This window comes from Petaurus breviceps, unplaced genomic scaffold (genome assembly GCF_028583685.1).
Source record: "Petaurus breviceps papuanus isolate PSGF00001 unplaced genomic scaffold, PetGlider_PUasm1.0 172, whole genome shotgun sequence".
Classification (NCBI taxonomy): Eukaryota; Metazoa; Chordata; class Mammalia; order Diprotodontia; family Petauridae; genus Petaurus; species Petaurus breviceps.
In genome coordinates this window covers 5,164,552-5,190,531 of record NW_027185755.1, presented here as the reverse complement: position 1 = coordinate 5,190,531, position 25,980 = coordinate 5,164,552, and the positions used below count along the sequence as shown (strand labels likewise).

The 25,980-nt window shown below is 39.2% G+C and overlaps 1 protein-coding gene across 1 annotated transcript; it reads right to left on the bottom strand.

Moving 5' to 3' along the window:
* Positions 1-2,454: 2,454 nt before the first annotated feature.
* Positions 2,455-3,483, bottom strand: LOC138157577 (beta-1,3-galactosyltransferase 2-like). Its single transcript, XM_069083206.1, has one exon. It carries the CDS (start codon positions 3,481-3,483, stop codon positions 2,455-2,457), a length of 1,029 nt encoding a protein of 342 aa, XP_068939307.1.
* Positions 3,484-25,980: the final 22,497 nt, after the last annotated feature.

Below are 25,980 nucleotides of genomic sequence, written 5' to 3'. Positions count from 1 at the left end.
AGCAGAGACCAAAAGAAAACAGAACGAAGCAAAGAAAAGATGGGCAATTCTCAATACAATGAATATTATTTATCATGCACACTTTTTTGAAATGAAAATTTGTTACATATTTTGAATCCTCTCATGTTCTGCTATGCACATGACATGCTTTTATTTCTTTCTAACTTTGTATTTAAGTTTATATGTTTTTGTTTCTTTTTTTTATTCTCTGTGTACTGGCATTTGAGTCTAAAATAAATTTTTGGGGGAAAAAACTAGTACTGTATAGTTAAAAAAAAGAGAGACTAACATTTTTTATAGCCCCTGCATTTTTGGAAGCAAGTGTTTTATACATGCATGCACACACATATATACACATATGTATATACAGTTATACCATGTTTTATCATACTTTATTGCACTTTGCAGATATTGGGGGGGGGAGCAGTTAAAGCAAGTTCGTGGCTATCCTGTGTAGAAAAAAATCTATTGCCACCATTTTTCCAACAGCATGTGTTCATATCATGTCTCTGTGTCACATCTGGATCATTCTCACAATATTTCAAAGATTTTCATTATATCTGTTGTGGTGATCTGTGATCTGTGATGTTTCTATTGTAATTGTTTTGTGGCACCACTAATTGTGCCCACGTAAGGCAGCGAACTTAATTGATAAATATTTTGTGTGTTCTGACTGCTCCACCGACTGGTCATTCCATATGGTGTGAGACCGTCTTAAGAAAGGAAGAGAATTCATTTGTAGTTACTCTGACACAGCTAAAATCTTGTACACAATAACCTGCTGTTGTTTTATTATAGATTTCATTGTTAATAAATTGTAGTTGGTAACCTTCAAATTTATTTTGTCCTAGGGGATTAAAGGATATAACATAGAGGTAGCTGGATGGTATGATGGAGAGAACACTGACCAGTTCAGGAACCAAGAAGATCTGAGTACAAATCCTGCCTCAGATACTTTGTAGATGTATGATCCTGGGCAAGTCACTTCCCCTCTCTCAGCCTCAGTTTCCTCATTTATAAAATAGGTATATAAATAGGGTTGATATGGGAACCAAATAAGATTTTATACATATAAAATATTGTACATTGCAAACCCTAAAGTAGACAGAAATATTATTATGAAAGAAAAGATTAACTACTATTGGGAAAGGAGGTCTTTTCCAGTTTGTTAAATTAATAATGTTTGATGAACTGGAGCAGAAGTCTTTGAGTTTAGTTGATTAATTGGGGGATATGTTGAGACTTTATTTATTAATAAGGAAATATACCAACAAACCCCTGTATTACTCTAAAGCTCAAAGTACTAAGATTAGATAAGGAAATGAGTCAAAGGCAGGTATAGTCAACTTAGTATAGTCAACTCCATATCCTGTGTAACTTGTAATAGGTGAGGACCCAACTTTCTAACCCTATAACACGCTATCCACCCATGCATCTATCAATCCATCTATCCATCCATCTATAGATCATTTACCTATTATCTCACCCCAATTCTAATACAAAACTTTTCTGACTAAAATTATACCCAAAATGAAGCATGTAAGTACATAAGGAGTTCATTGATATATTTAACGGTGAAACTGGTTTACTTTTAATAAATACTAGTAAAACAAATCTGACCACAGGAGAAGTTAGTTTGTATCCCTTATGCTTTGTATGTAGACCAGCTTAACAGAAAACTAACAAAATTCTCATCATAAAGACAAGCTGGAAAGGCACAAGGATTTGGACTTCTGTTTGTCCATTTGCTTGTTTTTGCTGGATATCCGAGGAAGAGCTATGAGTAACCTTAGAAGTCATTTGGTTCAAACCTGCTTATTTATAGACAATACCACTAAGGCTGAGAAAGAAACAATCATAGTCTGGGATTCTAAACCAGGTCCTTTCACTCAAAATCCGATGCTTTGTCCATAAACCAGGCTGTCTTTTCAGACCTGGAAATGCACCTGAGGAATGAGAGTAAATACATGATGAAAGATCCATTGAGCTGCAGGAACAGTGAGCTCTGAAAAGAACTAAGTGAGGGTGAAGGAGGAAAAGGCCTAAGTTTACATCGACTCCAGAGATCACCGGGCTATCAGGCTGTCTTAAGAAGCAGAGTCAGCTTGGAAAACCCTATGGGATGAAGCTAGTGGCCACTTTCTCTTTCTAGCGATGTGGGGCAAGGTAGGGGAAGGCGGTATATGGGTGCCTTTGCTAAATCCTTCCTCCATGGGAAAGAAGAAAGGAAATAAGCATGTTTTAAATACCTATTATATGCCAGGCTCTGTGCTAAGCAATTTACAAATATGACCTCATTTTTTCCTCACCCCCCCCCCCCCGCAGGTTTTATTATTATCTTCATTTGCAGTTGAGAAAACTGAAGGAAATAGAAGTTGTGACTTCCTAGGGTGAGGCCACATTTGAACTCGGGTCTTTCTGATTCCAGGTCCAGTGCTCTATCTACTGTACCACTTAGCAGGTAGTATTAGCTGTCAGGAAGTCTGGCCATATCTGTAGTAGCTCTTGGGGCTGAAAGTGGTGAACCAGGACAAGTCGGCGGAAGGCACAAAGGTCATACTTCTTCCTAAACATCAGGAAGGTGTTGGGGGGTGCAGGTGTGGGCTTTAACCCAAGCTGTTTCAGGCAGAGCCCCACAAACACATCCTCCAAGTAGATGGCCTTGAGTCTCTTAGCTACAGTCAGGATCCTGAGGGCCAGGGAGCTAGACATCACATAGCCAGGGCCTCCACAATAGGCTGGATACTTGTTCTGGGAATACAGCTCTGGGGGCATGTACCACTTGTGACCCTGTGTTCGCAAGGGGACTGGATTTCTGTAGATGTGGCCTGTGATAAAGTTGGGCTGCAGGGGTCTATTGGGCTGCAACACTTGCTGTACCAGGAAGCTGGGGTTTAGGAAGACATCAGTATCTACCTTGAGGACATAGTGGGCAGTGTGACAATACTGGGCCATCCATTCCAGCCCTGTGAGGACCTTGAGAGTCAAGTTGCGGTATGTATCCAGGAAACCCACCTGGAGGAGATCCCCATACTCCCTGTCCTCCTCCTCCAGGAGGGTCTGAAGTTCTTGGGCAAAGAGGGGTTGGGGCAGGCCAAGAACAAAGAGGCGGCAGATGACCACACCAGGAACCAACGTCTCATTGCCCCATGTTTGCCGGATGGCCTGGCGCACCACCACATCCTGGGGTCGGGTCATCACCAGCATGAGCAGGAAGGGGGCACCTCTGGGACCCTCACACTTGTCAGGATGGTTGATCAGGAAGGGGTAGGGATAAGGATACCTCAGGTCTAGGGGATGTGGTGTCTGAACCCACCACTCAAACTTCCTTGAAGAGAGGCTGAGAGGGTCTTCAGTGGGGGTTTTCTGGGATGAGGGCCACGGAGCCATTGAAGGTATGCTGGAATTCTGCTGTTGATCTACCAGGAGCACCACCATGAAAGCTGAACCCAGTAAAACCTTCAGTATCAGCTGCCTCCTCATCAGCCTTGCGGTACAAAAGTTCTGGTCTAGAAGGAGGAGGTTAGCATTGGGTAAGGAGTTTCAAAAGTTCCCCACCCCCAAGCCTCCTGCTTATTCCCCCCTTTCTGTGGACAAGATGTTTCCTGGTTTATGGTGCCAGGATTTGCTGATCTAGGAATAATGGGAGGGATAAGGGCAGGGAAGCTGAGAAGAATGAAGAATCAGAGGGAAAGGTACTGGAGAGGGGGAGAGTGCAGGGGAGGAAGAGTCCTGGCCCCTGGTCCCAGGCTATCTATAGATAGATAGACGTGGTCTCAGGAAAGTCCTTCCCAGTCTGAAACGGAAGATTTCTTTGGTCTGGTCCAGCTCTGACAGTTTCCGATATTGTGAGAAAGAAAGACTGGGGAATGAAGGGCCCCCAGAGTACCTTTATCAGGAGCAGTTAATGGATTGTAACCCCTAATCATGCTAGGAGCTGTTGGGCAAGGAAGGACTGGTGTTCTACCTGTCACCCTCTGGAACCTGTGTCGTTAAGAATTAGAATGATTGGTGGAATTTGTCCTCATTTACTAAGAATCTTTCTTTGCCTAATTCTTCCATATTTCAAGTCCTCTCCTTATCTTAGAGACCCAGAGATGTAACTTGACCAACTGCGAAAGAGGTCTGGACCCAGAGTTCTTGCGCTTAAAGATCTGGTATCTGTCCTAGAAGCAGTTCTTGTCCCCCCTCTCCTGCCCTAGCCCCCCAGAATAGGAGACAAACTTCTACATAATTTCCCTGAGAAACCCAGGGGCTAGATTGGAGAAGGTCCCTGTGACACATGCCTGGCCCCCAGTATCAGCCCTGATCCCAGGGTCTGTTTTCCCTGAAGGCATTGGCAGGCAGACTCAATGACTTTCCCGTACTAGGAGCTTAATAAATGCTGAATTTAATTCTGTGCCTGAGAAACTCAGGGGCCCTAAGCTTGTGTCCTGGGTCCCACTCAAATTCCCTTTCTTCTTTCCTTTCCCCTCTATCCCAGCAGAGTACTCACCCTTTTCTTTGACAGGATGCCTCTGTCTCAATAGCATAGCAGGACAGCAACTCACGAGGCACTGACTGCCAGCTTTTGGCTAGGGAGGCACCTGATATGGGAGGAATGTGGAGGTGGGAGGGGTAGGGCACTAGCTTCCTCTGAGCTCATCTCAAAGTATGGGGAAGGCCTGATCACCTAGGCAACAGGGCAGGACAGCCACGCTAAGCCTTTCTGGAACCCATGGGCTTGGTCATAGATCTATAGCTGAAAATAGCCTCAGAGGCCACATGGTCCAACTCTTCATTTCACAACTGGGGAAACTGAGACCCTTGAAATTTAAGTGATTCATCTATTGATTGAAGGTCATGGATCCTTTAATTTTGATTTTAAAGCAATTGACACCTACACAGTAATTAGTTTTAAAGTACACTTTCAAAATTGTAAAATGTATCCATAACAGATTTATGAAGTGCCCTTTAAAAATCTGTAAAATATTAACAAAACGTGGAACCTAGCATTCTAAGGAAAACATAAAAAAGATGAACATTTGCACATCAAAAAAGGAGAATATTTTTTTCTTAAAATTTTTATTTGTTTGTTTTTAGTTTTCAACATTCACTTCTATAAGATTTTGAGTTCTAAGTTTTCTTCCCCTCCCTCCACTCCCCCTTCCCCAAGACCACATGCAATCTGATATAGGTTATACAATCATATTAAACATATGTACAATCATACTAAACATATTTCCACATTAGTCATGTTGTAAAGAAGAATTACAACCAAAGGAAAAACTATGAGAAAGAAGAAACAAAAAAAAGAAAGAGAAAATAATATGCTTCTGCATTCAGGCTCCATAGTTCTTTCTCCAGATGTGGATAGCATTTTCCATCATGAGTCTTTTGGAATTGTCTCAGATCCTTGTATTGCTGAGAAGAGCTAAGTCTATCAAAGTTGGTCATTGCACAATGTTGCTGTTACTATGTTCTGCTATGGTTCTGCTCCCTTCACCCAGTATCAGTTCACATTTTTCTGAAGTCTGCCGGCTCATCAGTTCTTTTTTTTTTTTAGTTAATTTATTTTTTTATTTTCAACATTTACTTCCATAAGTTTTATACTTTCTCCCCCTTCCTCCCCAAGATGGCATGCAATCTGATATAGGCCCTACATATACATTCCTATTAAACATATTTTCACATTAGCCATGTTGTATAGAAGAATTAGAATAAAGGGGTATAACCATGAGAAAGAAAAACAGAAAACAAAACAAACCAAAAAAAAGAAAATAGTCTGCCTTGATCTGCATTCAGACTCCATAGTTCTTTCTCTGGATGTAGATGGCATTTTCCATCATGAGTCTTTTAGATTAAATGTTCTCCTGGTTCTTCTCACTTCACTCAGAATCAGTTCATATAAGTCTTTCCAGGTTTTTCTGAAGTTCACCGGCTCATCATTTCTTATAGCACAATAAAATTCCATCATATTCCTATATCACAAGTTGTTCATCCATTCCCCAATTGATGGGCAACCCCTCAATTTCCAATTCTTAGCCACTACTAAAAGAGCTGCTGTAAATATTTTTGTGCATGTGGGTTCTTTTCCCATTTGTATGATGTCTTTGGGATACAGACCTAGTAGTGGTATTGTTGGATCAAAGGATATGCACAGATTTATAACCCTTTGGGCATAGTACCAAATTGCTCTCCAGAATGGCTGGATCAGTTCACAACTCCACTAACAATGCATTTGTGTTCCAATAGGGAAGAGAATCTTGATAGACATTCTCAGAGCACATAACAAAAAGGTTAAAAAATAAACAAAAACCAGATATCATTTACTTCACTCAGCACTGTATTTACCAAATATAACTGAAAGTGGCCCACTTCTAAATGGAGTCAATGAAATGACAAAGATCCAAGAGGGAATGTTTAAAAATGCACTGAAGAAAACAGAAGTACAGAAGGAAACACAGAAAAGCAGGATAGCTTTGAAAGTAACAGTAAATTTATTATATTCTTTGTAATTTTTTGTATGAAATACTAAGAATCTTAATTATGTAAAACTTGCTTTTCTTTTTATGTATATAATAAATTCAATATTTAATTGTCAAAACTGCCCTACCTATTTGAGATTTTTTCCACCTTCCTTCTGTTTTCTTAAGTGTATTTTTAAAAAATTCCTTAATGACCCTCTTTTCTTTCATTATGCTTTGGGGTTACCTATATATCCACTCCTTTTTCCTTTCCATTCCTCCTTTCCCTCAAACAATGTAAATAAAAAGGTGATCAAAACCATTGTAATAAATAAGCATAGGCAAACAAAATGCATTCCCACACTGGCTGTATCCAAAAATGTATGTCTTATTCTTCACCTCAGTTTATGACCTCTTTGTCACAAGGCAGGTGGAATACTTCAACAGGGCTCTGGTATTGAGGCTAGTGTCCATGTCCTTTTTCCAGTTTTAATCCTTGATCCCTCAGAAACTTTTAATACTATTGATTATCCCCACCTGGATATTCTTTCTTCCTTTTGCTTTTGTGACACTTCTTTCTTTTATTTTTTTCCTCCTATCTCTCTAGTCAGCAATCCAAACCCAATATGTCTAGAACAGAATTTAATAGTCATTCCTCTTACACCAGGCTCTTCTTAAATTTCCCTCTTTCTGTTAATCACAGTTCCAAACAGTCAGATTCTTAACCTTGGAATAGTCTTAGACTCTTTCTTTTTCTTGACTCCCTTAACCAATCAATTACCAAATGTGGTTGACCATATCTCCACCACAACTCTTGCAACTGAGAAGAACTGAGAAGAGAACTCTTGTGGTGGCAGAGTTGAGAAGGAGAAAACTTGTGGTATCCCAGCACTTTATGTTTGTCTGTGCTGTCTGTGTTGATGTTTGTTTTTGATACTTTGTACAGAAGCCCTGGAACCTTCCTGGAAGCCCTGAAAGAGGATTTTTCTGGTTGTCTGTTTATAGAAGTCCTGGAGGAGGGTTTCAGAGGTCCTGGGACTTTACTGATGATTTGTGTTGACCTCTTGGACCTTGTTTGTGGGTCTGTGTTGATTTCACAGGCAGATAGTGAATTAATGATGGTGCCAGCAATGTGTATGAATATTATTGTGGCTCTGTTAAGCTTTATCTTCCCAGAAACAGGAATTGTAAAGGATTTGAGGTGGACTGGACACTGTGAACTTCAGTGTGGAATGGGAACTAGATGAGGAACTGGGCAAGTAGGAGCTGAGAGCTGCCTGCCTTTGAATCCAGGTGACAGTTGGATAGAGGAACCATGGAATCTGAGGGCCAGCCTCAAGTCAAGATGAAAAGATCTCTTCTTGGGTACCTGATGCTGACTGAGAAGATCATGATTTACTGTGACCTAGGGGTGGAGAACTTTGACCTTTGTATTTTGTGTCCCTTAAGGAGGCTTACTCCTTAAGGATGAGTGAGTTAAGGACTTACTGAATGATATCTTTTGTTTAAAGCTATGTGGCCACTTCGGTGAAAACTATGTGACCACTTTAGTGATAAGTTGTTACATCATAACATTGTGAATGCTGTACTTTGGGTTTCTGTCAATGTTTTGTCTTAGTTTGTTACTCAATAAACAGAGAGTTCACTCACTATGTAATTAGAACCTTGAAGCTGTTCACAGCAGAAGTCCTCTGGAAAGCTGTTCATGCTTGGCTTTACAACTGTCTTCCCATTTTTCTCTTAATGTCATCAAAACATAATGAACTACTCCTAGGCCTTGTCTAATTGGACTCTCTCTATGACCCCTCATGGAGATAAGACTCACAGGGGATACCTGTATCATTTCCCTATATTAGAATGTAAACAGTTTATCCTTGTTTAGTCATTGTTCATTCATGTTTCTCTTTTTTAGGTTTCTTTTATTTTTTATTTTTTGCTTTTTGGAGGGCAATTGGGATTAAGTGACTTGCCCAAGGTCACACAACTAGCTTTGTGTTAAGCATCTGAGGCTGGATTTGAACTCAGGTCTTCCTGACTCCAGGACTGATGCTCTATTCACTGCGCCACCTAGCCGCCGCCCCTCCCCGCCATGTTTCTTTTAACACTGTGTTTATACTTTAAAGTTTTTATATACCTCTGATCTTTTCATCAGGAATGTTTGGAAATACTCATTAATACTCATTTTCTCCCTACAGCATTATACTTGATTTTGCTGAGTAAGTTTTTCTTGGTTGTAAGCCTATATCCTTTGCCTCCTGGAATATCATATTCTGTATTCTCTCCTACTTTACAGTGGTGGCTGCTAAGATGTGTATGATCCTGACTATGATTTCTCAGTATTGAAATTCCTTTTTTCTGGTTGTTTGTAATATTTTTTTCTTTGATTTGGAAGCTCTGGTTATCATGTTCCTGGGAGTATTTATTTTGAGTTATCTTTCAGGAGGTGTCTGGTGTATTCTTTCTACTTCCATTTTGCCCTCTGGTTCTAAGAGATCTGAGCACTTTTCTTTTAAGATTTCTTGAAATGTGATGTTTATAGGATTTTCTATTGGTCATAATGTGTAGATAGTTCAATGATCCTTAACTTTTTTTCAATTTAATTCATTTTCAGGTCTGTTGTTTTCACTACAAGATACCTCATATTTAAATAAATTTTTCAGCTGTTTTATTTTGTTGACTTTTGTCTTATGGAGTCATTGGCTTCTATTTGCATGTTTAGTCATTTTTTCAGTCATTGCTGATTCTCCATGACCCCAATGGGGGTTTTCTTGGCAAAGATACTGGAGTGGTTTTGCCATTTCCTTCTCCAGCTCATTTGACAGATGAGAAAACTGAGACAAACAGGGTTAAGTGACTTGCCCAGGGTCACACAACTAGTAAATGTCTGAGGCCGGATTTGACCTCAGTAAGAGTAGTTTTCCTGAGATGCACTATCCACTGTGTCATCTAGCTGCCCCCTAGTACATAGGCTAGATAGGGAAAGATCCAGCTGACTGATCAGGCAAGAGAGTCACTGTACTCTGTCAGATATTGGTAGTTATACAGTAGTTTATACTGAAATTCTATGGATTCACTGATTAAAGCACTTCAGCCCTGTTTTACATTTCTGATATTACTAGGATGCTTATAAGGTGAAGGCAGATGTTTCATGTATCTTATTCTGATCAGACACCCTATTCAAAATGAATATGGTGGTGGTAGTAAGAGAACCGAGCCAAATACCAAATACACAGGCACATTGGAAAGCCAATCTACATAAAGGATATATTTGTCTTTTATATGTAAAATAACTTCCTATTTCCTTATATTTATCAAACTGGGTGCTCTTGGAGCCCTCCAACTGGACACCTAAACAACATGTAAATTTTCTTCCAATAAGAAAATGGCTTCTATTTGGTCAGCTCTAATTTGGGGGGAATTTGCTGCTTGGGAAAGGTTTTGTACCCCTTATGTGCCAAGCTATTAATTTCATTTTCAGTTTTCTTCCATAGCTGTCATTTTTTCCAGTTTTTTTCCTCAAGCATTTTCATTTCATTTATAAGTGAAAAATTTAGCTTTTAAAAACTCTTGCTTCCTTTCTGGGATTTCTAGTTGAGTTTGTGCCCAAGTTGTGTTTTACTCTGAGGCATTGCTTGTAGATGTTTTGGAGTCATTCTTTTCTGGGTTTGTGCTTGCCACTATAATAACTTATTATGACTGGATTTTTTTGAGCATTCCTCTAGTCCAACCTCCTTAGTCACCCTGGCGGTTGAAGTAGTCCCAGGGCATTGGGAAGCTGAGTATAGCTGGAAAGCTAGGATCTGGGAGGCACCAGGATGGAAGCAAGGTGCAGATGTGGAGATAAAGGTGGTCAGAGAGGGTGCCCAGAGCTCGATAAAATGGCTTCTCAGGAAGGCCAGGAAGGAGAAATGTCAAATTCAAGGCACAACTGATAGTCCAGTTTGGCTGGGAAGGGGAGAAGTATGAAAAAAAATCAGAAAAACAGGTGGGAAGCAGATTATTAGTTAGTGCCAGGGTAAGGATCCTGTTCATTCTGTCAAGCAAAAAGCACAGATTTAGAGCTGGATGAAGTCACAAAATTATCAAGGCCAGTTACCTTTGTTGTACGGAGGAGGATACTGAGGCCCAGATGCTTGCCCCATTGTTGTTCAGTTGTTCCAGTGATGTCCAACTCTTCATGACCCCATTTGGGGTTTTCTTGGCTAAGATAGTGGTGTAGCTTGCCATTTCCTTCTCCAGCCCATTTTACAGATAAGGAAAACTGAGGCACACAAGAGAGAATTGAAGGGAATAGAACAGCAAGTGGGAATTGATTGAACCACACTGATTCCATCTTGAGTCAGTGTGGTCTATTCAATTCCCACTTGCTGTCCTAGCTCAGTTCTCTTTCTATTCAATTATGGATCCAGTCCAATTTCTGTCTTGTGAGAAAACTATTGTGGAAATTGGAGGAAAACCTTGTTGTATTGTTTGAGTCTAGGCCTGTGGGACTGGGAAGCTGGACCACCTCTACCCGTTGCTTAGAGACCCTTAACTTAAGACCCAGGTTATGTTGACCAGAAACACAATCCATTCCAAAGGTTGATGCAAGGAGTTTTCTCACAATTATATGTCTCAAGTAACCCATGTCTTATCTGAAAACCAGCCCTGTTATTATCAATCAACTATTGTGTCTATGTTCCTTTGATTGTTTATAGATACTTGGGGGGGAGGAGGACACTTTCTTCTCTGATTTCATGGAATTGTATCTATTCACTCTCCCCCTCCCAAATTGGAAAGTCCCTAACCCATCATCTAATTGGAAATCAGATTACCTAATTTTGTATCTTCATTAGTTGTTTTCTTTTAATTAATTGGTCTTATTTGATTAATTGGTTTTAATGAATAAAAATCTGTCTACCCTATATTTGATGTCCAGGGCCAAAGCTGAGGGAGGCAACTGGTCCCAATTCCTTGGTAAATTTCCATACATTGCTTAATAAATTGATATATTCAGAAAATTGAACCTTTGTTTCCTCAGTCGTTTCCTGTTTTATCTACCACAAACAGGGTTAAGTGACTTACCCAGGGTCACATAGCTAGTAAGTATTTGAGGGCAGATTTGAATTCAGGTTTTTCTGACTCCAGGCCCAGCATTCTATCCACTGTGCCACCTAACTGCCCTTGCCCAAGATCACATAGATATTAAATAGCAGAGATGGGATCTGAAGTTAGTCCTTTGGTAAATGGGGGACCATTTGAGAAGAATGGCCTGTTCAGACTTGTGCTTTATACTGACAACTATGTGAAGAATGGATAAGAGAAGGAAGAGACTAAAATCAGGAATTCCAGTTTAGAATGTATTGTTTTCTATGGCTCAAGAACCTCCTCCCAGAAAAAGACTCCTTCTTTGAACTTTCTTCTTCTTCTTTTATAAGCAATTGGGGTTAAGTAGCTTGCTCAGGGTTATATGGCCAGGTGTTTCTGGGTGGGTGCTAAGTGTTTGAGCCCAGATTCGATCCCAGGTCATCCCGACTCTGGGGCCGATGCTCTTACTCACTGTGTTACCTGGCTGCCCCCTTCTTTGGACTTTCACAGAGGCTGAATTCATCCTGGGGATGGCCTGACTCCAATCAATGTAGTGAAGTTTTTCCTCTAACTCTTAAACTCATAATATCCTCACTCCTAAGGGAAATTTCTATAAGAAAGTTAGGTATGACTCATATCTATTATCTCCTCAAAATGTACCAATGGGCAACCAGGTGGCACAGTGGATGCAGGGCTGGCCTGGAATCAGGAAGACCTGAGTTCAAATCTGGCTTCAGACATTTATGTGACCCTAGGTAAGTCACCTAGTTTCTGTCTGCCTCAGTTTTTTCAATTCTAAAATAGGGATAATAATAGTACCAACCTGCAAGAATTGTTGTGAAGATCAAATGAGACAGTATTTGTAAAGTACTTACTATGGTGTCTGGCAAACAGTAGGTGCCTAGTAAATGCTTTTTTTCCTTCCTTTCTTCTCAACTATGTTGTTGCTTGGAGTTTTCACTTTGGGGTTTCTTTCAGGAGGTGACTGTTGGCTCCTTTCTATTTCAACTTTGCCCTCTGGTTCTGAGATTTTGGCAGTTTTCTTTTTAAAATTTCTTGAAATATGATCTCTATAGGATCTTCTTTTGGTCATAATGTGTGTATAGTTCAGTGATTCTTAATTTTTTTCTCCTTGATCTATTTGCCAGGTCACTTATTTTTTTTTCATGGAGATACTTTATATTTTCTTACTATTTTCAGCCTTTCAACTTTATTTCTCATGGAATCGTTGACTTCTATTTGATCCACTCTAATTTTCAAGGACTTTGTTGATTGTTTAAAGTTTTGTTCCTTTTGTGCCAAACTATTAATTCCCTTTCAAATTCTTTCTTTGTTGGCTCTCTTTTCTTTTCCAATTTTCCCCAAGCACTCTCATTTCATTTATTAAAGCATTTTTATCTTTTTAAAAAACTGTCGCTCTCTCTCTCCCTCTCTCTCTCTGAATCTGTCTCTATCTTTGTCTCTGTCTCTCTCTATATCTGTCTGTCTCTCTGTCTCTGTCTGTCTGTCTTTCTCCCCTCTCTAGCTTTATCTCTTCCAATAATTTTAGTTGAGTTTGTGCCTAAGTTTTATGTTTCTCTGAGACACTGCTTGTAGATATTTTGGAGTCATTCTCTTCTGGGTTTGTATCTTGAGCATCCCTCCCCTCATAATAGCTCATTATGGTGTGGTTCTTTTTTTTGTTCTCCCATTCTTCCTGTTAACTTCCTGAATTCAGGCGATATTAGGGATGGGCTCTGCCTCACTTCTGGAGGGAAGATCTAGGCTGGTCCTGATGCCCTTTTTTTTTAGGGTATTGAGTGTCATATCATTCCAAGTTCTCAGGGATGGACCAGGGATCTGCAAACTTTCAGTGCTCCCAAAAGGTTATGATTCAGGGCAGTGCCTGTTTGCTGTGCCCACCTCCCCTCCCACCACCCCCCTGCTCTGAACTCTGCAAGTTCCTGATCTGGGTTTGGGTCTAAGCAAGAGTAAACAGCTGCTAGACTTCACTCTTATCAGTGAGCTGGGAAGCTCTACCGGTTCAGCATGACAGAACCGTAGGCTCCTCTTTGGTCTGGGATTTCGGCCTTGGTCATTCTTCTGCAGGTTGGCTAAATCCTGAAACTGAGACACTGCTCTGCTCCTTGGGGTCTGAACCACACTGCTGCTGCTGCTGGCTTCTACACCTACTCCTTTCTTGTTATATGGCCCAAGTCTTTGCCACTAAAACACCACCCCTGTGTTTAATCTAGCCTGGATCTGTGATTCGGGTAGTAGGTGATAAAGCTTCCTGCTGGTTTCTGTCTCCATCATAATGTCCCTGTAATGGTTTGGGGGTCCCATGGTTTTGGTTACGGGACCTGCCCTTGTCCAGGTGCACAACCTTTCCCTGAACACTGAAGTGTGCAGGAGGGCATGCCGTACCCTGACCCAGTCCCCAGTATCAACAGACCTCAATGTCTATCTCCTGATAGACCTTGGCTAGATGAAAGACCCATTATAACTTTTTCTGGATTTCCTCATAAAAATTTGGTCCAGTGCATTTTCTAGATCTGTTTGGAAGACTCATGGAGGTGACCTCACTACACTGCTTCCTGCTTCTTTGCCATCTCGACTCTCTGCCTTATGAAATGCTTTTTTTAAACTACAAATGTTATTTATTTTTATCTTTAGTTCTAAATTCTCTCCCAACCTCCACCCTCCCCTACCCATTGAGAAGGAAAGAAATATGATATCTATTACATATATGAAGTCACGGAAGACTTTTCTGCATTAACCATGTTCCAAAAAATAAAAATAAAAACAAGGAAATAAAGGGGAAAATATGCTTCAAGTCTTATGATATACTTTAAAAGAAAAAACAAGCTATATGCAGTAGACGTTCTCATTTTCTCCTATAACTCTCTCTCAGTCTGTCTGTCTCTCTGACTCTCTCTCTCTCTCTCTCTTTCTCTCTCTCTGTTCTATGTTGTAACAAGAAGTGAATGTCCCTTCTCTTTTGGCATTTGTTAAGTTTAAAAAAAACATTTTTAATAGGAAAGTATAGCCATAAACAAAAGAAAGATTGGAATCAAACACACAGTGTGAGGGTGACATCCACATGAGCTCAGCTAACTGTATGTCAGCATAGGAGTGTTGAAGAAATGGCTGTCATGCATACTTGTTTGTGGAACTAGAGGGGTTTAGAATGACTGTTTTGTTGCCATCAGAAACTACAGAAAAGGAGACTGGACCAAGTGATCGAGGTAGATCATGTAAGGAAATGTTGGAGACAGCACAACACATCACTGTATACTGTCAACATTTAGCACCTACCCAGTACCTAGCAAGACCCAAGCTGAGGGCTAGAAGTATACAACAGAGGCTGTCTGTCTTTTGTGGGCTGACAGATGGCAAATCTCCATAGTATCAGTATAGACTTCAAATACCCTGGAAAACACAAGCCATCAACTATCCTAGAGTTGACCTACTTTCACAACTATGCTGCTCACAGCTGCATGGACAAAAGAATGATTTGTAAAAACCCAAGGAAGTTATTTTCAGGGACAGGTAGATGGCACGGTGAGTGGAGCACTGGGCTTGGAACCACAAAAGTCTCATCTTTGGGAGCTAACATTCAGCCTCGGATACTTACTAGCTGTATGACCCTGGGCAAGTCACTTAATCCTATTTGCCTCAGTTTCCTCATCTGTAAAATGAGCTGGAGAAGAAAATAGAAAACTAGTCCAGTATCTCTACCAAAAAAACCCCAAATAAGGTCATAGAGTATCAGGCACAACTGAAAAAAAAAATGACTTACAACAAAAACAAAGAAGTTATTTTATTAACTGCGGCCTGGCAGGAACCCTGAAATGTCAATCAGGAGGTTCTGTTGGGATCACCAAATAGGTCAACGCTCTAGTCAAGAGGATGTTACTGCTCCTAAGAATCTAATACAAAGCCCATATAGGGTGCCATAATTTTCTAGGCTGGCCCTCCTTGAGCCCATTGTGATGACTGACTTGAAATAGAGGAGAGGGAATGGAGTGGCCCTTTTTTTTGTTCTGAGATCCCAAGAAAGCAAGATACAAACCAACGTCCCACCCCCTGTGGTTCTTTGGAGCAGATGGCAAGGAACACTAAAAGAAGTGAACCATGAGTACACCATGAAATAGATGGAGATATTAATGTTTTCATTGTCACAGTACCACAGCAATACAAAACTGGAAACCTCTTACTAGTGACTTGTAGGAAAGGGCTTCATATTGCCTTTTGTCAACAATATCAATAACTAGTTAATAATGCTATGTCACATGATCTTAGCTGGGTTCTCACTGCAGCAAGGCACTCACCACAGAAGCTTTTCCAAACTTCCACATCCTTCCTCAGACCTCCCATGGTTCCTCCTCTTCCCATCCTCTGAGAGAAAGATCTTGCTTCTTATTTCCCCACATTCTTCTTGATGTACTCTTCTTCCTAGGTTTTCATGACACTCCTCTCCTTGGTTTTCCTCCTTCCTTTCTGGCTTCACCTTCTTAACCTCCTTTGCTGGATCTCCGTTTAGGTGATGCTCACTAGCAAGGGGTAACCTCCAAGGTTCTTTCTCTGGTCCTCTTTTTTTTTTTTACCCTGTCTCATCAGTTCCTGTGGATTCATTTAACATCTCTATGAGATAATTCTCAGACCTGTTTATCCAATCCCAACCTCTTTCTTGACCTGTAGTCTCCCATCTCATCCTGCCTGTTGAGCATCTCAAACCATATGCTATATAGATATCTTAAATTCTTGTCCAAAACTGAACTCATTTCCCCCCAAGCCCTTCCCTCCTCCCATTCCCTATTAAAGTTGAGGGCACCACGATCTTCTCAGCCACACCAGGTCACCAACTGGGAGTTATCCTCAACTCCTTACTCTCTCACATCCTCCATACCCAATTTGTTGCCAAATCTTGTTGATTCTACCTGTGTAACATCTCTAGTGGATGCCCCCTTCTCTCCTCCATATAGCCATGGCACTGAGGCAGGTCCTCATCACTTCCAGCCTGGACTATGGCAACAGCCTGATGGTCAGTCATTGTCCCTGTTTCAAATCTTTCCCCATCCAGTGCATTCTCCATATAGCTGCCAAAGTGATCTTCCTAAAGCATAGTTCTTCCCATGTCACCCTCCTACCTCTGTGGCTCCCTATCACCTCCAGGATCAAATATAAAATCTTTGGCCTTTGAAGTGCTTCATAACCTGGCCCTTTCTTGCTTTTCCTTCTTCTTACACTCTACTCTTCTCCACATACTCCATGATCTAGTAACACTGACCTCATTGTTGTTCCTTGAATAAAACACTCCATCTCCAGACTCTGCATTTTCACTAGTAACCCCTATGCTTGAAATGCTCCCCTTCCTCAAATCCAACTCCTGATTTTCCTGTCTACCTTCAAGTTTCAGCTAAAAGTTTGTCTTCTGTCCCCCTCAATGCTAATGCCTTCCCCTGAGGTCACCTACCCTTTACCCTGTGTACATCTTTTACATATGTGGTCTCCTCCTATAGAAGCTGAGGGCTGGGACTGCTTTTGCCTTCCTTTGTATGCCCGGGGTTTAGCACAGTGCCAAGTGGCACTTTTTAATGCTTAATAAATGCTAATTGAATTGAAATTCTAATATCCAAATTACCCAACAATGTATTTCAAATACATACATATGTATATGTATGTGCATGCATATGTGTATATGTATATGTATACAAAATCAATGCAGGGCAATCATAATCAGCTTCACTCCTAATCCCAGATTAGGTGGAGCAAAAGCAGAAATTGAGGAGTTACTTAGATCCAAAGAGGAGAAAGCTAAAGAATCCAAAAGCACTGAAAATTGGCACTTAACACAAACTTCAGAAAAGTCCTCCTAATAATAAAATGGATATCAAAAAATAATGTCAATGTCTCAAATTATTTTGAAAAGGAAGTAAGATTTGGAGGGGCAGAGCCAAGATGGCAGAGTACAGGTAGAGACCCAGTTGGACTCTCCAAACATTCCCCTCCAAACAACTTTAACACCTCAAACAGTCAACAAAAGGTGAGAGGGAGATGTTTTTTTTTCAGCCTAAGACAACTTAGAAGGTCCTCAGGAGAGGTCTGTAACACAGAGGTGGATGCAAGCCTAGAGCTTGGCAGGAGCACCAGCAGTGGGCTTTGGAAGCAGCCATGACAGCAGCAGCAGCTTCAGGAGCTCTTAGCCCAGAGACAGGAAAGTGGTTAGACAACTGGTCAGAAAGAGCTTATAGGGGACCCTTATCTGGCACTGATTGTCAATTCTATTGCCTATAAGCAGATCTGGGTCACAGTTCTAGGGCAGAGAGGAGTTCTTGTGATCAGTCACAAGAGGGCAGGGGACATGGTCACAGTACCAGGTCCAAGAGGAGCACTAGTACTTGTGGCTGCAGGGGAGCAGGGACCCTTCCTGGGTAAAAAAAAAAAGAATACACATAAGAACAGTGACCACACCTTTCCCAGAATAACACCAACTTGGAGTCACCCAAAACTTCCAGACCACCAGAACTAGCTATTAAAACAACATCACAAAAAAGCCTGAAGTTTGGCACCCCCAGGTGAGCAGAGACCAATTTTAACATCAAGTTCAAAGTGAAGAAATAACCTGGGAAAATGAACAAAGAATGATAAAAAAAAAAAAACACAACCATAAAAAGCTACTATGGTGGTAGGGAAGACAATAATATGGAAACAGCTATGAACAAAGCCTCAAAGAAAAATGCTAATTGGACCCAAGCCCAACAAGAATTCTTAGGAGAGTTAAATAAATAGATATGAGTGGTAGAGGGAAAATTGGGAAAAGAAATGAAAGTGATGCAAGAAAATTATGAAAAGGAAATGAACAGCTTGATAAAAGCACACACAGAAAAAAAAAACAACTGAAGAAAACATCATCTTAAAAACCAGAATTGACCTAATGGTAAAAGAGACACAGAAATTCACTGAAGAGAAGAGTTCCATAAAAAGTAGAATTGGGCAAATAGAAGATAGTGACTCCATGAGGTGTCAAAAAAACAATAAAACAAAGTCAAAAGAATGAAAAAAAAATAGAAGAAAATGTGACATATCTCATTGGAAAAGCAACTGACTTGGAAAACATATTAAGGAGAGGTAATTTAAGAATTATTGGACTACCTGAAAGTCATGTGCAAAAAAAAGAACCTAGACATCATCTTTCAAGAAATTATAAAGGAAACCTGCCCTGACATTCTAGAATCAGAGGGTAAAATAGAGATCAAAAGAATCCACTGATCACCTCCTGAAAGAGATCTCAAAATGAAAACTCCCAGGAGTATTATAGTCAAATTCCAGAGCTCCCAGGTCAAGGAGAAATATTGTAAGTAGTTAGAAAGAAATAATTCAGATATTGTGGAGCCACAATTAGGATCACACAAGATTTAGTAGCTTCCATGTTAAAGGACTGGAGGGCTAGGAATATGATATTTTGGAGGACAAAGGAGCTAGGATTATAACTGAGAAAAACCTACCCAGCAAAACTGACATGTATATGTATATGTATGTGCATGTGCATGCCTATGTAGATGTATGTATAGGTGTATATGTGCATTGTATACATATATGCACATATATTACACGTGTGTCACATTGTGTGTATATACTTGTGTATGCACATGCATATATATTATACATGTAAGGGGAAATAGATATTTAATGAAATAGAGAACTTTTAAGCATTCCTGATGAAAAGATAAGCATTCAATAGAAAATTTAACATTCAAATGAAAGACTTAAGAGAAGCAAATAAAAAGAAATCACATATCTCCTGGTGGCAATGATTAGAAAATTTTTCGCATGAACCCCTTGGGACCATCACTGTAAATTCCCAAGGAGAGCATGAGCCACCAGATGGGAACCACAGTGATCTTACACTATTAATCTAATGATAAACTGGAGGGCATACAGAGGGAGATAAGTAGGATGGTGGAGAACCTCAAGATCGTGCCATGTGAAATGACAGACCTACAGACTTTTAAGCCAAAGAAGAGAAGTTTGAGCAGGGAATGTGATAGCTGTGTTCGAGTGTCAGGAAAAGCTTTTTTTGTTGTTGTTTTTAACAATTAGAGTTATCCCCCAAATATCATGTGCTGCCTTGGTAAGTGGAGAAGTTCTGTTTTCCTGGAGTTTTTAAGACAGAGGTGGGATGACAACTTGTTGGATATGTTGTAGACCAGTATTCCTTCTAGGAAGATATCTAGAGTTGGTCAAGATGGCCACTGAGAGCCCTATCAACTCTGAAATTCTGTGAGTACAGAAGAATTACAGATGTGTCTCAGTAAAGTTCACAGCTCAAAAAAAGTGTAAAGCAAACACATTCCTCCATTAAATTCTATTTAAAAAATTTTTTAAAGGAAGTGAACATACTTGGAATGGAATTTCAAAGAGCTCTTTTTGAATTTGATGGCACACATTCAAGTAACAGAACAACCATACCAAAACAGATTAAATTTTAAAAATAAAAAAAAAGGATTACTGGCATCCACTGTAAGCATAATGAATGAATGCACCTGCCCTCACCCGGTATTTGGCAGAGAATCTAAAAACATTTCAGCAACTGCACACAGGTCAAAACAGCAAGCATTTATTAAGCCCTGTGCCTGTCACTGTGCTAAGCCATGGATTTACAAATAAAAGTACAGAAACACAGTCCTGGCACTCAAGGAAGTTACATTTTAATGGAGGAATACAATACTGAAAAGGTGGAGTGGGAGTTACCTCCATGCGGGTTATGGGGAACAGAGTTCAGAAAGTCAGGAGCAGAGCCAGGAGAATGAAGAAGGGTGGTCCAGGACCAGTTCTCAAAATGCAGATTCCAGGAAGAATCCACCAATAGGAGAAGAGAACCACAGGCACTGAGGGAACTTCCAGAGTAAGAAGGCAGATGAGATACGGTGAGAGCCCACACAGCCTAGAACCAAAGGCAGAGCAGTGTGTGCCATGGCTAGTTGCTATTGTGAGGATCAAAGGAGAAAGAGTGGGGCTATAGAAGAATACCGCTAGGGACAGATTCCACCATGACATAAAGGACCTGAGAAAACTATTCACAACCTGTGGAAAAAAATATTGAAAGATTATGTCAATATACAAGTGGTTTGCACATTGGAAAGCTTGAGCACCGTACTGCCCAATTAAAGGCAAGAAAAAAGAAACACGGGAAAACAAAAGTATTACAGAAATTTTTCTACCTTTGACCAATAATTTAAAAGCAAAAGCCGAAAAGTTAAGGTGATCCAAAGATTTAAGGGAGTACAAAGAATCAAACAAATAATTTTACATCAGTCAAAAACTATATGGTCATACCCTGCTCTGAGTTCACTTGTCCAATCCACATTCATACTGGCAGGTTAGCTCCCCAGAAAGTTGACTTGCTACTACTTTCAGTGTTCTACTGGGTGACCTAGGAGAGAGCTATCCTCCCAACACTAGGTCAGAAGCTCCACTAGGTCAGTATGCTTCCCATTAACAATCAGCTAGTAGATTCAGTTAATTCTTTAGTAAAGGTATTTACTTAACTGACATAACAAGATCAGTAGTTATAAATCATTTCCCCTAAAACATATGCACCAGGGGCACATGTTCCCCACATATGCACAAAAAATCCATGGGAGAAGGAATGAACATGCATGTAAAGTACAAAAGTAGAAAGATATGTATAGGAAACACATGGTCAAGGGAACTCTGGGAATGCAAGTACTAAATCAATGTCCTTTCTTTCTTTTACAAGCTTCTAATGAAATTTACTGTGAGTCACAGTGTGAGCGATAAGTCATTCTGTTTATTTGGCTCCTTGCAGGCAGGGAATTTTTGCTAATTGGGTAGTTCTGAAGGGTTGGGTCAAGCTTGTAAAGACTAACCCAAGTTAGTCTGAAAGACAAGAAGATATAATGTATGAGAAAATTTGTTTTTCTTTACTGTACATATTTATTGCAAGGCTTTTTGCTTTTCTTTTCCAATGATGAGTGGGGTGGGAGATAGAAAAGAAAATAGGAAAGAGTAATAAAACTTTGTTCATTGAAAAACTGAATTAAAATAAAAAAATGCAAACTGTCAATGTCCATATCTTTTCACTTTTGCCGAAGTCTTGCCAAGGCATTTCCTTTTACATATACTATAAAGGCTTTAGAAGCAAAGAAATTAGATGAGAAGGAGAACCCATTTCCTTTTGTCTGCCCATAGCACCACCATCCCATCTCTAATCTGAATGTGGGAACAAGAGAACAAGCCCTGTACCTTACCACCCCTGTCTTACGCACAGTGCTGCCCCACCCACTGGGTGGAGCCACCATGACTCCAAGACAAAATCAGTGAATATTCCCTTTTTAATAGATTTTTATTATCTTTTGTTTTTATATCGCCTAGGTGTTCTTATGTATTATTCTCCTACCCCTTCTCAGAGAGTCCTCTTTTATAACAAAGACTTTGGAAAAAAAAAGAAAGAAAAAGGGGAAGAAAAGAAAAAAAATCGGTTGGAACAGTAAACACATTAAAAAAATCTGACAGTAAATGCAATGCTCCATTGCTATGGACCCTGACCTCTACAAAGGAGCAGAAGGAGGTGTCTTCTCATAACTCTTCTTTGCAACCAAATTTGTCCTTGTTTTTAAAAAAAGACCTTTGTTGATCTACTTTATTTTTTATATAACACCTAGATTTCCCCTGTCCCTCTTCTCTCCTATTCCCAAATAACCACATTTTATAACAAAGATTCTTTTAATAAAGAAAAAAGACCCTAGGACCAGATGGATTTATAAGCAAATTCTACCGAACTTTTAAAGAACAATTCATTTCAGTACTATATAAACTGTTTGAAAAAATAGGTAAAGAAAGAGTTCTACCAAATTCCTTCTATAGCACAAATATGGACTTTATACCTAAACTAGGAAGAGTCAAAACAGAGAAAGAAAACTATAGATCAATTTCCCTAATTAATATTTATTCAAAAATTTTAAATAAAATTCTAGCTAGGAGAAAAAAGTAATAACATAAGAAAAATCATACATCATGATGAAGTTGTATATATACTAGAAATGCAGGGCTGGTTCAATATTAGGAAAGCTACAAATATGATCGACCACATTAATAGCAAAAACAATAAAAATGATGTGATTATCTTTAAAAAAACTATTATTTACTTATGTTGACTTTTTTTTGCTTTTTTTTTTTGGAGGGGAAAAGGTAGGGCAGTTGGGGTTAAATGACTTGCCTAAGGTCACACAGCTAGCTTTAAGTGTCTGAGGCTGGATTTGAACTCAGGTCCCCCTGACTCCAGGGCCAGTGCTCTATTCACTGCGCCACCTAGCCACCCCTATGTTGACATTATTTTTAAAAAAATTTTTGAGTTCTAAATTCTCTCCCTTCCTCCCACACCTCCCCCACCCATTAAGAAAGCAAAAAACAAATTTCTCCTCATTCTGCTCTTCTTACTCAGCATCAGTTTGTATAAGTGTCTCCAGGTAAATATGAAGTCTGTCTGCTCCTCATTTCTTATAGCACAATAGTATTCAATTACATTCATATACCACAACTTGTTCAGTCATTCCCCAATTGATGGGCATCCCCTTAATTTCCAGTTCTTTGCCACCACAAAAAGAGCTGCTATAAATATTTTTGTACATACGGGTCTTCCTCCCACTTCTGTAATCTCTTTGGGATACAACCCTAGAAGAGGTATTACTTGGTCAAAGGATATGCAGTTATTTGGGCATAGTTCCAGATTGCTCTCCAGAATGGTTGAATCAGTTCACAACTCCACCAACAATGCATTAATATTCCAATTTTTCCACATCCTCTCCATTTCCAATTATTTAGATGTCTTTACTTGTGTGAAGAGTATTTTGCAATTGTATTCATATAGTTCTTGTGCATGTACTGGCAGGTATATTTCAAAGAAGTTTATATTCGTTTTTTCTTGTTTGGTTTTGTTTCCTTTTTCCCATTGTTCATTCCATCAGTTATAATCCTTCTTTACAACCTGACTAATGTCTAATGTGAAAGTATTTGTAGATCCTATACAAAAATCTGAAACTCAAGGGATTATGGAACTGAATCTTGTAAACTAAAAGCAAACAAATAAATTAAAAAAGAATTTTACCAATCAAAATAGATAACTAAATATTTGGAGAAATATTAAATCCTTGTGATTAGGCTGGTCTAATATAATAAAAATGCTAAATTTATTATTTTAAGTTATTTTAAATTAATTTACTTATTTAATTAAATAATTCATTTACTTATTTAGTAAATTTAAATAGTAAGTTTAGTAAACTTAGTAAAATAAGTAAAATTAATTTATTTATTTAGTGCCATACCAATTAAACTATCAAAGAACTGCTTTATAGGGCTAAAAAAAAAGTAACAAAATTCATACAGGGGAACAAAAGGTCAAGAATATCCAGGGAAATAATAAAAAAAAAATGAAAAGAAAGGAGACCTTCTGGAAGCAGTTGTTTAGTCATTTTTCAATTGTGTCCCACTTTTTGTGACCCCATTTGGGGTTTTCTTGGCAGAGATACAGGAGTAGTTTGTCATTTCCTTCTCTAGTTCATTTTATAGATGAGGAAACTGAGGCAAACAGGGTTAAGTGACTCACCCACAGTCACACAGCTAGTAAGTGTCTGAGGCCAGATTTGAACTTAGGAAGATGAATCTCCAGACCTGTCTATCTACTACACCACCTAGCTACTCCTCTAGGAACAGTAACATATTTTAAACTATGCTTCAAAGTTGTAGTTGTCAAAGCAATTTGGTACCAGGTAAGAAATAGAGAGGTTGATCAATAGAATAGATTAGATACCCAATTTACAGAAGCAAAGGAGCACAGTAATCTAGTGTTTAATAAACCCAAATAGGCCAACTATTAGGATAAGAACTCATTATTTAATGAAAACTGTTGTGAAAACAGGAAAGTAATCTGGTAGAAATTAGGCATAAACCAACATCTCATCCTGTATACCAAAATAAGTTCAAAACAAGTACATGATATAGACATAAAAGGTGTTTTCATAAACAAATTAGTGGAGCATGGAAGAAATTCCCTGTCAGATCTACTGGTAGAAGTAAAATCAATAATTTTGATTATATAAAATTTTAACGCTTTCACAGACAAAAACAAAACAAAACAATGCAACTAAAATTAGAAGAAAAGCAGAAAATTGGGGGATCTTCTTGGAATTTTTCCCCCTTTATTGATTTGTTTGTTTGTTTTTTACAACATTCAGTTACACAATTCCTTGAGTTCCAAATTTTCTCCCTCTCCTTCTCCTCCCCTGTCTCCTCCTATGGTGACATACAATCCAGTATAGGTTTTACAAATACTTTCACATTAAACATTAGTCAAGTTGTAAAGAAGATTTATAAACAACGAGAAAGAAGGAACAAAACAAAACAAAAAAGGGAGAGAGCTAGTAGTTTGCTTCAATCTGAATTCAGATTCTGTAATTCTTTCTCTGGATGTGGATATTCCTTTCCATCATGAGTCTTTTGGAGTTGTCTTATTGCATTGCATTGCTGAGAAGAGCCCAGTCTATTAAAGTTAGTCATCATACATACAATGTGTCTGTAATTGTGTACAAAGTTCTCCTGGTTCTGCTTTCCTCACTCAGCATTAGTTTATATAAGTCTCTCCAGGTTATTATGAAGTTCGTCTGCTTCTCATTTCTTGTAGCTCAATAGTATTCCATTACATTCATATACCACAACTTGTTCAGCCATTCCCCAATTGTTGAGCATCCCCTTGATTTCCAATTCTTTGACACCACAAAAAGAGCTGCTATAAATATTTTTGTATATACGGGTCCTTTTCCCACTTGTATGATCTCTTTGAGATACAGCCCTAGAAGTGGTATTGCTAGGTCAAAGGGTATGCACATTTTTATAGCCCTTTGGGCATAGTTCCAAATTGTTCTCCAGAATGGTAAGATCAGTTCACAACTCCACCAACAACACATTAGTGCTCCAGTTTTTCCACATCTTCTCCAGCATTTATCATTTTCCTGCTTTGTCATCTTAGCCAATCTGACCAGTGAGATATGGTACCTTAGAATTGTTTTGATTTGCATTTCTCTAATCAACAGTGATTTAGAGCATTTTTTCATATGCTTATAAATATCTTTAATTTCTTCCTCTGAAAACTGTCTTTTCATATCCTTTGACCATTTATCAATTGGGGAATGACTTGTACTGTTATAAATTTTACTCAGTTCTCTTGATAAAAATTTCATTTCTAAAATATACAAGGAACTGAATGAAATTTATAAGAGTAAGAGCCATTGTCTAATTGATAAGAAATCAAAGCTATCAATAGCCACATGAAAAAATACCACTTACGAATAATTAGAGAAATTCCCATTAAAACAACTCCTAGGGGGCGGCCAGGTGGTGCAGTGAGTAAAAGCACCAGCCCCAGTGTCAGGATGACCTGGGATCGAATCTGGGCTCAAGATACTTA